The 14,307-nt window shown below is 59.3% G+C and overlaps 1 protein-coding gene across 1 annotated transcript; it reads right to left on the reverse strand.

Annotated features, from left to right (window-relative positions):
* Window positions 1-5,180: 5,180 nt before the first annotated feature.
* On the reverse strand, window positions 5,181-10,578 carry LOC123350565 (nascent polypeptide-associated complex subunit alpha, muscle-specific form-like). The gene is made up of 5 exons (XM_044989198.1): window positions 10,560-10,578; window positions 9,654-10,013; window positions 7,266-7,348; window positions 6,810-7,191; window positions 5,181-6,224 (listed from the first exon to the last, which is right to left on the reverse strand). The coding sequence occupies exons 1-5, from the start codon at window positions 10,564-10,566 to the stop codon at window positions 5,377-5,379; spliced, it is 1,680 nt and encodes a 559-aa protein (XP_044845133.1). The 5' UTR covers window positions 10,567-10,578; the 3' UTR covers window positions 5,181-5,376.
* Window positions 10,579-14,307: the final 3,729 nt, after the last annotated feature.

A 14,307-nucleotide genomic window follows, 5' to 3' on the forward strand; every position in this document is an offset into this window, starting at 1 on the left:
TGCCTTCTGGGAGTTCCAGGCCCGCCCCATTTTCTAGGCCTTGGGAGAGGGGAGGGGGAGGGAGACACTTGGGGTCAGTTAAGATGTGAGGGGGCATTTTGTGGGGGTCACTGAGGGGAGGTTTACAGGCCTCCTGTGGGGGGGAGGGGGCCCTCAGTGGGGACACTTTAGGGGTTATCAGGTATTTGGAGGTCAGGGCGTGTGTGACCGGCTCCCCTGAGAGAGGGCATTGGGTGGGGGGCAAAGAGAACAGTGTCAGTCTCCTCGGCAGGGGTCCTTTGAGGGGGATCTGGGGGGGGACTGAGAGGACATATGGGGGTGTCAGGGGGCCCTGGGGGCCCTGTGCTCCCAGAGGGGAGATGACAGGCATAGGGAGCTGGGGGATGTCCCAGCAGGCTGCAGTGCCAGGGTAAAGGACCTGGGAAGTGCGGGCAGAGTTAAGGCCTTAAAGGACGCCTTGTCCCAGGGGGATCCAGGCCAGTCGTACAATCTGGGCTCAGAGACGGGCCGGCACAACTTGGAAAGTGGCGGGGGGGGGGGGCAGCAGGCAGAGCGGGGCGGGGTCACAGAACAGGCCAAGTCTGCTGGGGGAGGGGGCAGAGCTATGCCCCCAGCTGAGGCCATGTGGGTCCTGGGCCTGTTTGGGGCACTCTGGAAGGGAGCAGAGCAAGTGGAGGGGGTGGCCTGGATTTTAACTCTCTGTGCCCCAGGGGTGCAGTTTAGGGAACCGTATCCGCAAGGCACCCTTGACTCGGTGTGAACCAAGTTTTTTTTTGGGGGGGAGGATTATTCATGAGCTGCTGAATGGGACCCCAAAGCTTTGATCCTGCACTTTTCCATAGCGAATCTCCCAGCCCACATTTTTCCAGATGGGGAAACTGAGGCAAAGGAGAGGGACTGGGGAAGCAACTTGCCCAGAATCCCCCAGCAGGCCCAAACCAGGAACACACACACACACACACACACACACACACACACACACACGCAGAGCGCTCTAACCACTAGGCCATACTACCTCCCACGGCACAGCAGCAGCTCCTCTTTGAGCCACAGTGACAAGGACAACACAATAGGAAAGAACAGGAGGACTTGTGGCACCTTAGAAACTAACACATTTATTTCAGCATGAGCTTTCGTGGGCTACAGCCCACTTCATCGGATGCCTAGACTGGAACACACAGACAGGAGAAGGCATCAAATTGAAAAGTGGGCACAGAAAAGTCTCTCTCTCTCCCTCTCTCTCTCACACACACCCACCCACCCCCACCCGCTTGTGGAACTACCCGACACAAGGAACGAGCTGGTCCAAAGTCAGAAATGCTGATTTCATTTATTTATTTGGGGAGGGGGCATCATCCTGTTTCAAACAAAAAGGAGAAAATCCTAAATTCCTGGTGGTTGTGGTGTTTCCCCGGAGCTGACCCAGCACAACTCAGATTTCCAGCCGGCGGCAGTGCGGTGCCCTGCGGCGACGGAGCCGGGAGTGGGACGGACTGAGCTGGGAACGTTGGGTGGGAGTTTTACTGGGACTGTCTGCATGGGGGATGGGATATCAGGGGGTGACTTCACTTGGGGGACGATACCTGAGCATGTAACCTGAGCCAGGAGGGGGCTGGGGCCAAGTGAAACTGGACAAAGGCTGGAGGAGGAGCCCAGGGAGGCCATGGCTGGAGGGGGTTTCAGTTTGGAGCTGGCTGGGGAAACGGAGGGAGGCCCAGGGCCGGGATCTAGGCTCCCTGTCCCCCAAGATGGACCTGACTGAGGAGAAAATCCTAAATTCCTGGCGGTCGTGGCGGTTCCCTGGACCTGACCCAGCCCAGCCCAGATTTGCAGCAGGCGGCGGCGGCGAGGTTCCCTGCCCAGCCTCGCAGCCGCCCCGAATTCATTCCTGGTTGAAGCAGAGCCGATCTTTTCGCCAGGCCAGCCCGTCTTGATGTGAAAATGGCCAGCCACAGAGAATCCACCCTAAACTGATCCACCAGTTCATGCCCCTCCCTGTTAAAAATGATCGTGACGGGGGTGGAGAAAGGAACCAGGGAAGTATTTACCCCTCACATCGCACAGCACCCGGGGGCCAGCCGATGAAATGAACAGGCAGCAGGTTTACAAGGAACCTAAGGAAGGGACTTTTCATCCACCTCCCAGTCAACCTCAGGGTGCCAGAACAGGGGCCCACGGGCCTCCCATTTTTTAAGGGTGAGCAACAGGGGGAGGGGGCAGAGAGGAACGAATGGGGGGTGGAGGCTTGGGGGGAAGAGGTGGCACAGGGGCAGAGCCTCGGGGAAGGGGTGGGGCCTTGGGGAGAAGGGGTGGTGTGGGGGTGGGGTTACAGATCTGGCACCGGAGGCCCCTCCCTCTTTTAGGGCACTCCCCCCCTTGCTCCTAGTTAACCAGTGGAACTCACTGCCAGAGGATGCTGTGAAGGCCAATAGGATAACTGGGTTCAAGAAAAAGAATTTGAGCCATTCATGGAAGATTTGTCTGGCTTCAGCCTCCACCTTGTTGGACCTTTGTCTGCTAAATCTTGTGAAACGGCCGGGCCCCGCATAGGCACTTACAGCCCTGGCTCAAGTCACCCGCTCGCCTTCCCTTTGTGAAGCCGAGCAGCCGGAGACGCTCACCAGCTGGCAGATTTTTATTTTCCCTCGATTCCACTCCCACCCTGCTCAGTTCACGTTCAGCCAGCCCGTTCCAAAGGAGCCAGGGACCACCAGAAGTCCGGCAGCCACTGAAAGCCGGGACAGACGGTTACGCCTTCCTACCGGGCGTATTTTCCCCCCCTCTCCAACTCATAGACTTTAAGGTGAGAAGGGACCATTATGATCATCTAGTCTGACCTCCTGCACGACGCAGGCCACAGAATCTCACCCACTCACTCCTGTAACAAACCCCTAACCTGTGTCTGAGCTATTGAAGTCCTCAAATGGTGGTTTGAAGACCTCAAGCTGCAGAGAATCCTCCAGCAAGTGACCCGTGCCCCATGCTGCAGAGGAAGGCGAAAAACCTCCAGGGCCTCTGCCAATCTGCCCTGGAGGAAAATTCCTTCCCGACCCAAATATGGCAATCAGCTAAACCCTGAGCATGTGGAGAAGACTCACCAGCCAGCACCCAGGAAAGAATTCTCTGTAATAACTCAGATCCCAACCCATCTAACATCCCATCACAGACCACTGGGCATACTTACCTGCAGATAATCAAAGATCAATTGCCAAATTAATTGCCAAAATCAGGCTATCCCATCATACCACCCCCTCCATAAACTCCCGCTGCCACAGCTGCACCCAGCCCAGCTACGATGCTGCCTGTACCAGCTCGGATGATCCCGTAGTGCCAATGTGGTTGGGTTTTTCCCCTGTGCATTAAAGATGGAGAACAGCATTCAGGCCATATGCACAACAGACTGCCCAGGCTCCTGGGTGTTAAAGAGTGGCCGGACAGAGTCCTTGATAGGTCCAAAAATCTGAACATCCCATGGACTGGACCATCCCAACAAACAGATCTGATACGAAACCTTCCCCCGCTGCACCTCACACTAATTTCTGATTAGATCTGGGACAACGACCCAGATTAGTTCCCTGGTAGAGCAGAAAAATAAGCAGAAAATTTTAGTTTAGGCCAAGTGACTCTGCCCTGCTGGGTTCCAGGGCAGGGGGGTTTGACCTTTTTTTATTTGCAGACCCCCAAGAAGATGTCAAATAGAGAAGTGGACCCCTTGGGAAATCTTACGCACAGTCTGGGAACCACCGGGGGTCTGCAGATCGGAGGTTGCAAACCACTTGTCTCAATCCCTCTAATCTAAAGAGAAGGGGTCTTCCATCATGTCATGCATTCCCTGCCCCCCTCCATGATGAGAGAAAAAAATGGATGCACCAGCAAACAAAAACAAACCCAGGCTGTGAGTCTTGCAGCTGATTTGCTGTGTAGACATCAACTTAGAGCCAGGCTGAGAACAAGCTTGATGGAGGAGGATCCCACTTCTAACACCATTTGGCACTCAACTGTCTTTGAAGCAGCTGGAGTCTCCCTTAGTTGGAGAAGTTGCTCGAGGGAACTCAGCACTGAGCCAACCTGGTCACCTCCCTGCAGCACACGCTGCCCCAACGGGTTATGTGAAGGAGCCTGCAGTGATGACATAGCCTTGCTGGGTTCTAGGTTCTGCAAGCCAAGGGTCACTCTGCTCTAGTACCTTTAAGAGGTGATTTCCCTACCAGATCATGGATTTTCCCCTCCCTGATGAGAAAAATGTTGCAGAAAGGAGCAGATCATTCAGGAAGCAAATTTTATTGAGAGAACAGCTGGAGATTCATTAAATAAAAAACAAGACAAGATTCCCCCAAAGGGGTGGGAATATAAATATTTAAACATTTTTCCTTTGCTCAGGGCAATGATATGGCTCCAGAGTGGCCACTGACCCTCTCCTGCCAGCCCCCCATAACACTGGATATGTGCATGCCCCTGCCGAAACGGGGTGGGGGCTAGATCCCCAGAGAATGGAGCGGGTTCTAGATTCCCCAGCCCACAACAAAATGGAACATGTTCTAGATTCTCCATCAGAATCAGTGCTACATTCCTCAGGCCTCCACATAATGGAGGGGGTTCTAGATTCAAAGAGGGACAGGTTCCAGATCCCAACATGTCCTGACCAAACGGAGTGTGTTCCAGAAGCCCCACACCAGAATCTAACTGGTCCTAGATTCCCAGCCCTTCCTCACCAAGTGGAACAGGTTCTAGACCCCCCTTTCCCAAACCGAGTTCTAGATTCAACAGATTGCCCCAACTGTTGGAGAGGGTTCCCGATTTCCCACCATGCTGGGGTGTGTTCTAGATCTGCCCCAGCCCCTACACTAAAAGAGGGTGGGTTCTGGATCCACCCCAGATGGCTGAATCCCAGAAAGACCCCAGCTTTAAGGGAAGGAGTAAATGTTTCTATGTACTCTCCGCTAGTGAATCCACCTCTCACTCAGACCAGTGCTACTGGGAGGGAACTGGCTGCCTCACTTGGAAGGCAGCTGCCTTCCACCTCGAGGGGGCACTGAGGCCAATCCAGCCCCACACTGGGGTGCAAGGATATGGGCCATGCACCTACATTCAAACTGGCCCGCTGACCATCGTGAAGACTCCACCCATCCCCACATCGACCCCTGCGCCCCCTTCTCCTCACCATCTCCCCTTCCCTGGCGATGCGGGAGCCGGGGCAGAATCCGGCTCCCTCTCCCCGAGCAGGAGAGAAGCGTTTCTAACACATGTGGGTGCTTGTCCTACAATCCCCCTCCTATCCAGCCTGACCCAGCCCATTGTGCTGTCCCCACCCATGTCAATTTCACGCCCCCCCCCATGCCAATTTCACACAGACACCATCAACTCACAATGCCCACCTCACAGAAGGACACAGCTGTCAGATTTCCGCTTGGGTGGCTTCCTCTTACTCCCCATAGGTGGGGGGCGGGGCGGGGAGATTCGGGGCAGACGGGGCTCTGGCTTGATGGCCGCCCATGGTGCCCCCCCGTCCTCCCGATGTTTGTAGGGGGATGCCAAGCTGGGCTCACCCAGAGGCAGGGGCCTGAAGGGTGGTCTCTCCCTGGGGGAATCTGCGGTGCCAGGGATATCGTGGATGGGGGACCAGGCTGGCTCAGGGGAGAGCACGGCCATCAGCGGATGGACACCAGATATGGGTCCTGGCAAAGCTGGGGAAAAGGATGGCTTTGGGCTGGGACAGCTTGCAGAGCTGGGGGCAGAGTTAAGGCCGTAGAGGACGGCATCTGTGGCAACCACATGGTCCAGGCTCAGCGGTGGGGTGGGACCGCAGGGGGAACCTGCAGGGGACAGGGATACAGACGATGCCAGAGCCAATGGCAGGGAGAGCTCGGCCCCCAGTTCAGATGGCACAGTGCCAGCAGCTGGTGTAGCTGTTGCGATGCCCTCCCTGACGTCCGTCTGCTCAGTGATGGGCCCCAGGGATTCATGCTCCCATCCCGTCTCTGGTGGCCAGGGGGCTGCCGAGGCAGCAGGGGGCATGAGGAGCTCAGCTGGGGACCCCGGTGCCATCCTGTGCCCTGGGGGAGGGCTGCAAAGGACAGGGGGCTGCTCTGGGCCTGCAGGAGCCAGGGGGGCCTCTGGGGAGCTGGCAGAGATGGAAGGAGACGGACAGACCACAGCTGGGGCGGCTGGCGCCACATCGGGGCTGGCAAGAGCAACGACGGCCTCCGGCAGAGACGGGGAGAGACCTAGGCAGACACGAGAGACGGGAATTCACTCAGGGACTGGGAAGCTGAGAGAGGGAGAGAGAGAGCCCCCTACTGAGCCCCCACACCCTGCTGAGCCACAAACCCCCTCCTGAGCCCCCCCACCCCTGCAGCCAAGCCCCCCCGCTGAGCCCCCACCCCGCTCCCCGCAGTCCAGCGCCCCCTCCTGATCCCCAGCCTCGCTCCCTGCACCCGCCCCCCCACAGTCCAGCACCCCCTGCTGAGCCCCCGCCTCTGCAGCCAAGTCCCTCTGCTGAGCCCCCAACCTCTTGCTGAGCCCCTAACCCACCCCCCCCGCAGCCCAGCACCACCCTGCTGAGCTCCCGCCCCCCCTGCAGCCCAGTGCCTCCTCCTAACCCCCAGCCTCACTCCCCACAGCTCAGCACCCCCTCCTGACCTCCTGCCACCCCCAGGCCAGTGCCCCCTGCAGTGACCCAGCCTGGCCCTGCTTAGCTGGATCCCACTCAGGCCCAGCCTGACCCACAGACTGACTCCCCCCCAGTCTCTTAGCTCCAGGTGCAGAGGCCCTCGCTCTCCACTCCCCAGGTTCGATCCCCCCCGACGTACCAGTCTCCTCGCTGGGGAGCTCCTGGGGGCAGACCGGGAAGAGCATCGTCTGCACCCCCCAGCCCTGCACCCTGACCGCCCCCGGCATGGCCGCCAGCTGCTCCTTCACCGAGGCCGCGCTGTCCAGGGGGAAGGGGTGGCCATAGGCGGCGCCGTAGGCCTGGCGGAAGCGGAAGAGGGAGATGCCCCCGGGGTGGCCCCGCAGGACCCGCACCACATTTTGCTCCAGCTCGGCCTGCTCGGCCCCAGGGGGGTCCAGCCGGGGGCTGGCCGGGCGGGTGGGGCGGGGCAGCCGGCTGGGGGCCGGCGCGGGGCTATTCAGGGCAGCCCCCCAGGACGTGGCCAGGCCCAGTGGCTGGTTGGCAAAGGTCAGCAGGGGCAGCTGCCGGGGGGCGGCCACGGGAAGGCGGGAGCTGGGGAAGCGGCTCAGCGAGGCAGCTCGGGGCAGCCAGGTGCTGGCTTGGTGCCCGGGGCAGATCCGGCCGGCGGGTGGCCCGGGGGCGCAGCCAGGTGGTGGCAGGAGTTCCAAGGCCTGGGAGCTGGAGGGAGAGGAGAGAAGAGACGCCCGGTGAGACGCCGCCTGCCGCCATCCCCGGTAGGACGCACGAGCCCCTCTAGGGGGCGCCGGTCGCACGGAGCCGGACCCCCCTGGGCGAGCAGCGGGTGGTCTTCGGGGGCTGCCACGTTGTGACGTTATAAGTGTCATATAATATCTCACTGAAAGGTGACAGGGCCCGAAAAAGTTAATTAACTCACAAACTGACCTGACCCATGGCCGAACTTTCGAGACTTGTTAGGAAAATGACTAGAGCTTTGAAATGCAGCCAGCAGTGTCAGAGGTAAAAGGGTGTAGGTGTGTGCTTAGGTCTTGTGATGTCAGCAAACACGTCTTGTCTATCACTATAGCTTTGATTCAAAGACCAAAAAAGGAATATTAACGTTTAGGAAGAGACTTGAGTGAAATAGTGTTATTGTCTCTGTGTCTCTTTGAAGGTTGTGGTAACCTGTATCTGAACTTTAAGACAGGGGTCGGCAACCTTTCAGAAGTGGTGTGCCGAATCTTCATTTATTCATTCTGATTTAAGGTTTCATGTGCCAGTAATACATTTTAATGGTTTTAGAAGGTCTCTTTCTATAAGTCTATAATATAGAGCTAAACTATTGTTGTATGTAAAGTAAATAAGGTTTTTTAAAAGTTTAAGAAGCTTTATTTAAAATTAAATTAAAATGCAGAGCCCCCCGGACCTGTGGCCAGGACCCAGGCAATGTGAGTGCCACTGAAAATCAGCTCGTGTGCCGCCTTCGGCACGCGTGCCATAGGTTGCCTACCCCTGGTTTAATGGATAAATTACCCTGTGCTAAGTGCCAGGATGTTTGTTTTCTCGGGCCAAAAGGTGGCTGGAAATGTACAAGAACCCTGGGACACGATCCTTCTGCATCTCAGATCTGCTTTGGGTTTCAAGAGGGGGAAACCTTAAGCCATAAGAATTGAGAGATCCCCAGTCACTGACTGGAGTCACCCTGAACATGGACATTGGACTATAACCCCTGGACTATTTCTAAAAGGACTTTTGGCAACTACAAACTCGTCTCTGCTGTGTACCTGAACCTCAAGAATTGAATTCAAGTCTGTCTGTATATGGATCTTTTAACCAACCCCCCCCTCTTCTTTTTTAATACATTTAAGCTTAGTTAATAAGATTTGGCTGTAGCGTGTATTTTGTGTAGGATCTAAGTTATAATTCAACCTGGGTGTGTGGCTGATCCTTTGGGGTTGAAAGAACCTTTCCTTTCATATGATGAGATAAGATTTTCAGTAATCATCATATGTTTAACAGGTGTGTCTAGATAGAGGCCTGAGGCTGGGCACTTTAAGGAAACTGCGTTATTTGAACTTCTGAGGAACCAGTGAGGTACCGTAGAAGCTGTTCTGTGCTGGTTGGTAAATCGAAGTACTGGAATATCCACCAGCGTCTGGGGTTTGTCTGCCCCGTTTTGTTTGCAGTTCACCCTAATTGAGTGACCTCAGCGGGCTCCCATGGGTTGACGCTGGTTTTGCAATGCACTGGCTCTGCACGGGAGCTGTTGTAAGCTGGGGCAGATTTTGCACCGAGCCGGGGTTCCCTCTAGGGGTGGCTGGGCCCCGTAGCACAAGCCTGGGTCTTTCAGCTCCATCACTAGAGACTTGTGCAAAGAATCTGGGACGGGGGTGTCCGGGTTCGCTTCCCCAGGCACAGTCACTCCCTGGGACCTGGCGTCCGCATTTAAGGTGGAGATTCCCAGTGAAGGGGTTTTCCTGCATCCCCTTTGCTGCCTCCTCTGTACCAGCCCTGTTTACACGATGACCGTTGGTCATTCAGGGTACCCCCGGCTCCCCATCATTGATTTCACCTGCCCCAAAGCAGAGGCAGGACCATATGGTTTCCCTTGTTACAGCAAGCTGACATGCTCCACCCCAGGGGCAGTTGCATTCTCAGGGCTGGACTATGCCCCCCAGCCAGAGGGCATCAAAGCCAGAGCTGTGGTGAAGTTTCGCAATCTGTAGGCAAGAGTTATTCTGCTATTTTCAAGGGGGAGAGGGAGAGACTTTGCCAGAGGTAAATGGCAGAACTGGGACCAGAGCCCTGCTCTAACCATTAGACCCCCACTCCGCTCCCTGAGCCAGGGCGAGGACCCAGGAGTCCTGACACAGATCTGTCCTGAAAATCACTGTTGCACCTGGTAGTGTAGACAGCACCTGTAGTGCTCGCTACCCCGACAAAGGGAGGGATAGGGGGACACAGCCACCACATGCAATTCCCATTCCCCCCGTAGGGGGCAGCCCCCCACGCGCCAACACCGTACCTGATTTAGGAGCCTCTGCCAGCTGCCGTTCGGGTGGCGCCTCCTTGTGGACCTGGGGATGATGGCAGCGTCTCTTGGGGGGCATGGCCTCCGGCAGCAGGTTGCAGACTGGGCGCCGGCACCGGACCCACGGTTCCTTGCCCTCCTCGTCCAGGACCACCAGCTCCTTCATGTCACCCAGCAGGTGGCGCAGCGAGCGGTAGCTGTGCCGGGGCAGATCCAGGCGCCGGCCATGGTGCTGGTGGAAGAGCCTCCCGAAATCCCGCAGGGGGATGCCCCCCGGGTGGCTCAACAGCAGCCCCAGCACGGCCCCCTGGAGGGTCAGCGGCGAGCCGGGATCCAGCCCCCCCCCAGCAACAGCTGGAAGGAGAAACAGCTGCTGGGGGGCTCAAAGGGCACCAGGAGGGAGGATTTTACCCTTCACTGGCCACCAGGGGACTCGCCCACAGAACAGCAGAGCAGTGGGCCTGGCACAGCCGGGAGACCAGGGTAGATGGGCCCCTGCTCCAAAGTGGGAGAGAAATTCCCTGCACACGGTAGGACTGCAGGTCAGGACTAAGGTTCTCATCAGCAATGGACAACTGGCGGGGGGGCAGCCCCCCTCCCCAGAGCCACTAGGCCCCACGCCCCTCCCAGAGCTGGGCATGGAACCCAGGTGTCCTGGCTCCCACCCACCCCTGCTCTAACCACTAGACAGCACTCCCCTCCCAGAGCCGGGAGAGAACCCAGGAATCCTGGCTCCCATCCCCCCCACTCTAACCATTGGACCCCCTTCCCCTCCCCCAGCCGGGAGAGAACCCAGGAGTCCTACAGGCTCCCAGCCCCCCCCTGCTCTGACCATTAGCCCCCACTCCCCTCCCCGAGCCGGGAGAGAACCCAGGCGTCCTGGCTCCCGCCCGGCCTCACCTGCCATAGCCTCCGGGAGCGCAGTTTACGAGAAGCAGGTGAGCAGCCCCCTGGGGCTCTTTATAGCCTAGGTGCATCGCCCCGCCCCCTCCCGGCTCAGGCTGGGCTGCTGTTAACCCTTTGGGCGCTGTCACAAAACTGCAAAGTAGGGGCTGGGAGCCAGGACTCCTGGGTTCTGTCCCCGGCTCTGGAAGGGGAGTGGGGGCTGGTGGTCAGAGCGGGGGTGGGCAGGGGTTGGGAGTCGGGATGCCTGGATTATATCCCCAGCTCTGGAAGGGGAGTGGGGGCCAGTGGTTTTGGAAGCGGGGGGCGCTGGGAGCCAGGACTCCTGGGTTCTATTCCCTGCCAGTGTTTTGGGCAAGTCACGTTACCTCTCTGCTTAGCTCACCTAGATGTAGGGCCCCCCAGTGAGCCACCCACCCTGGTCCCTATTGCACGGTGCCTCGACTGTCTAGTCCCCCTCATGGGGGGGGGGACAGGACCATCCCCTCCAGTTTATTCCCCACCCTCGGGTAACCCAAGATCCCCCCCCCCCCACATACCCCTTCGGCACCTAGATTGGTCCATCCGTACCAGTCTTTACAGGGACAAAGGTAGGGGGTAGGAAACGAACCCAGGTAGCCGGGCATGGCACCCCCCCCCTGGGGGAGCCAGGGCCCCCCTGCTCCTCATCCAGCCTCTCCTTTCCTGTCCAGTTCAGGCAGGTGCCCCCACCCATGCTCCCTCCCTCCCCCCAGGAGCTCCCCGTCCAGCCCCGTCACCCCCACCCCCTGCACTCCTTGTGCCCAGACTGCTGGGTCACACCCACCCACGCTGCCCCTCCCTGATCCCAGCCAGGATTGGCAAGTGCCCGGGTCCAAAGGTGCCCTGGGAGGCTGGGAACTAGCTGCTGAGAAGAAAAGGGGGGAGCAGTGCCCAGCCTTCAAAATAGAACCCAGGAGTCCTGGCTCCCAGCCCCCCTGCTCTAACTGCTAGACCCCACTCCCTTCCTAGAGCCAGGGAGAGAACCCAGGAGTCCTGGCTCCCAGCCCCACTGCTCTAACCACTAAACCCCACTCCCTTTCCAGAGCTAGGGATAGAACCCAGGAGTCCTGGCTCCCAGCCCCCCTGCTCTAACCACTAGCCCTCACTCCCCTCCCAGAGCCAGGGATAGAACCCAGGGGTCCTGGCTCCCAGCCCCCCCCCACTCTAACCACTAGACACCACTCCCTTCCCAGACCCAGGGAGAGAACCCAGGAGTCCTGGTTCCAAGCCTTCCACTCGCTGTAACCACTAGACCCCACTCCCCTCCCAGAGCCCAAAATAGAACCCAGGAGTCCTGGCTCCCAGCCCCCCTGCTCTAACCACTAACCCTCACTCCCTTCCCAGAGCCAGGGCTAGAACCCTGTAGTCCTGGCTCCCAGCCCCTCTCTGCTCTAACTCATCAAGCCCCAATACCCCACTGCTGCACTAGGGGGCGCTATGTGCAGGGAGCAGGAGGAGGGGCTCAGGAGAGGGGGGCTCTCCCCTGGCAGTCAGCGCTGGCCTGATACCCCAGTGCACTGCTAGGGGGCGCTGTGCTGCAGGGCGGGGGGGCAGAGGTCACTAGGGGGCGCTCTCCCCGGCCGTCAGTGCTGGCCCCAGCGCTAAGCAAAGTTCCAATTACTCTGGCAGAGAGAAATTCTGCAAACCCCTGGGCAGGAATTACAGCCGTGGCCGTCGTCACCTCCCCACCGTGTCCTCGGCTCCATGGACCTCTCAGGAGACACGTCGCCAGCGGGATGGGTCCTGCTGGGGTTTCCCTGGGGTCGTCCCTCTTCCATATTGTGGTTCTGACCACACCTAACACAGAGCGGCCAGCCGGGGTCAGACCAAAGGTCCATCCAGCCCAGTGTCCTGTTCCCACGGCCCCGCCCCACAGGGCCCATGTGGGTCCCACTGCCACTCTGCACAATGGGGCCCAGTGTGAATCCGGGTCACTGCTGGTGGGGCTTCGGGGGGATCCCTTTCCCCTGCCCCTCCCCCAGGGCAGCCCCAGCCGGAGCCGGCCCCTGCGCTGGGCAGTGATGTGGGTGGGGGGATCCTGCAGAGGGGGCTCCCCACTAGGGGGTCCGGTGAGAACAGCTGGTGCCCCCCCCGGGAGCCCACTTGCATATCTCCATCCAGCCCCCTGCTGGTGTGTGTGTGTGTTTGTGTCCTTTCCCCTGCTGATGTGTGTGTGTGTGTGTGTGTCCTCCACCCTGCTGGTGTGTGTCCAGCACTTCCCCCTGCTGGTGTGTGTATGTTGTGCCCCCTGCTGGTGTGTGTCCAGCACTGCGCTCTGCTGGTGTGTGTGTGTGTGTGTGTGTGTGTGCGCAGCGCTGCCCCCTGCTGGCTGCCCCCAGCCCAGGGCAGCATGAGACGCTCCCCAGGGCTCAGGCGATGGGAAGGATGCCGGGCCCTGGTACTTTGCAGCTGATCCTGTCCCAAGCATGGGTGGCAAGTTTGTAGAAATTTTGGTGGTGCCCAGAACCCGCCCCCCAACTCCGCCCCCCCAAACTCCGCCCCCACCTGCCTAAGGCTCTTGGAGGGGGTTTGCGGGGGGGAGGTCTGGGGTGCAGATCCTGGGCTGGGGATTAGGGTGCAGGAGGGGTGCAGGGTGCAGGCTTTGGGATGGAGTTTGGGTGCTGGGTGCAGGCTCTGGGCTGCGGCGGGGGGGTGGGTGTGCAGGAGGGGGTGAAGGGTGCAGGCTTTGGGACGGAGTTTGGGTGCAGGCTCTGGGCTGGGGGCATAGGAAGGGGTGAGGGGTGCAGGCTCTGGGAGGAAATTTGGGGATAGGAGGGAGTGCAGGGTGAGGGCTGTGGGGCTGAGGATGAGGGATTCATGCTGCAGGGGGGGGCTCAGGGCTGGGGCTGAGGATTAGGGTGTGGGGGGATGAGGGCTCTGGCTGGGGTTGAGGATTGAGGTGCGGGGGGATGAGGGCTCTGGCTGGGGATGAGGGTTTGGGGCGTTGGGGAGGCTCAGGGCGAGGGCGGAAGGGCAGGGTAAGGGCAGCCTGCCTTGCCATTAGTGGTGAGCTGGCACAAGGACCCTGGGGCAGCAGACAGCAGTTCTGCCGGGAGCCGCTCTACTCTGACAGCAGGAGCAGGCAGGGGAGAGGCACACGGTGCTTTTTGTCAGGCAGAGATGCGGCGGGGGGGGGGGGGGGGAGAGACCCACGGGGGCTGGGACCTGCTCCAGGCAGGGCCGGGGGAGAGACCCAGCTCCAAATATTGCTGGAGCAGGGCACCCGGCCCTGAATATTCCTGGAGCCCGGGCACCTCAAATGTATATAACCTGCCACCTATGGTCCCAGGCGAGCTCCCTGCGCGCTCCCGGCACCGACCCGACTGGAAATTGGTGCGTGCCCCCCCCCAGCCGGGGCTGTTCTGCGGCACGGGCCAGCCGGGCATTTCCAGCCCCTTGGCGCTCGGCAGCGCTTCACTTCTTGCTTAATAATCCCCACGGGTCACAGCAGTGTTTACTGTCAGGCATTTCCCCTCTTGCGCTGCTGGAGAGGTGCTGGGAGGGGCCAGGCAGGGACTCCAGGCCCCCTACAGAGATTTGTGTTGAGTGAAAGGGCCAGAGTGGCACAGAATGATGCGGTTTGAGCATTTTTATCCCCTGAACTATTGAGAGATGTGCAAAATGATGGGGGTGGTGCCAGGCCATGGAGAGGTCAGGTGAGAACTGTGACATGACAGCAGATGGGGAGATGCAGGAAGTTAAGAGCGGCCAGACCTGGTCAGAC

The sequence above is a fragment of the Mauremys mutica genome, chromosome 15 (genome assembly GCF_020497125.1).
Source record: "Mauremys mutica isolate MM-2020 ecotype Southern chromosome 15, ASM2049712v1, whole genome shotgun sequence".
Taxonomy (NCBI): Eukaryota; Metazoa; Chordata; order Testudines; family Geoemydidae; genus Mauremys; species Mauremys mutica.

Excerpts from the sequence above, each read along its gene's own strand:
- LOC123350565 (XM_044989198.1), bottom strand. Across the intron at positions 7,349-9,653 it reads GGCAGAGGCTCCTAAATCAG|CTCCCAGGCCTTGGAACTCC; the intron begins GTACGGTGTTGG and ends CTCTCCCTCCAG. Across the intron at positions 7,192-7,265 it reads CTGCCCCGGGCACCAAGCCA|CTGCCCCTGCTGACCTTTGC; the intron begins GCACCTGGCTGC and ends GCCCCCCGGCAG.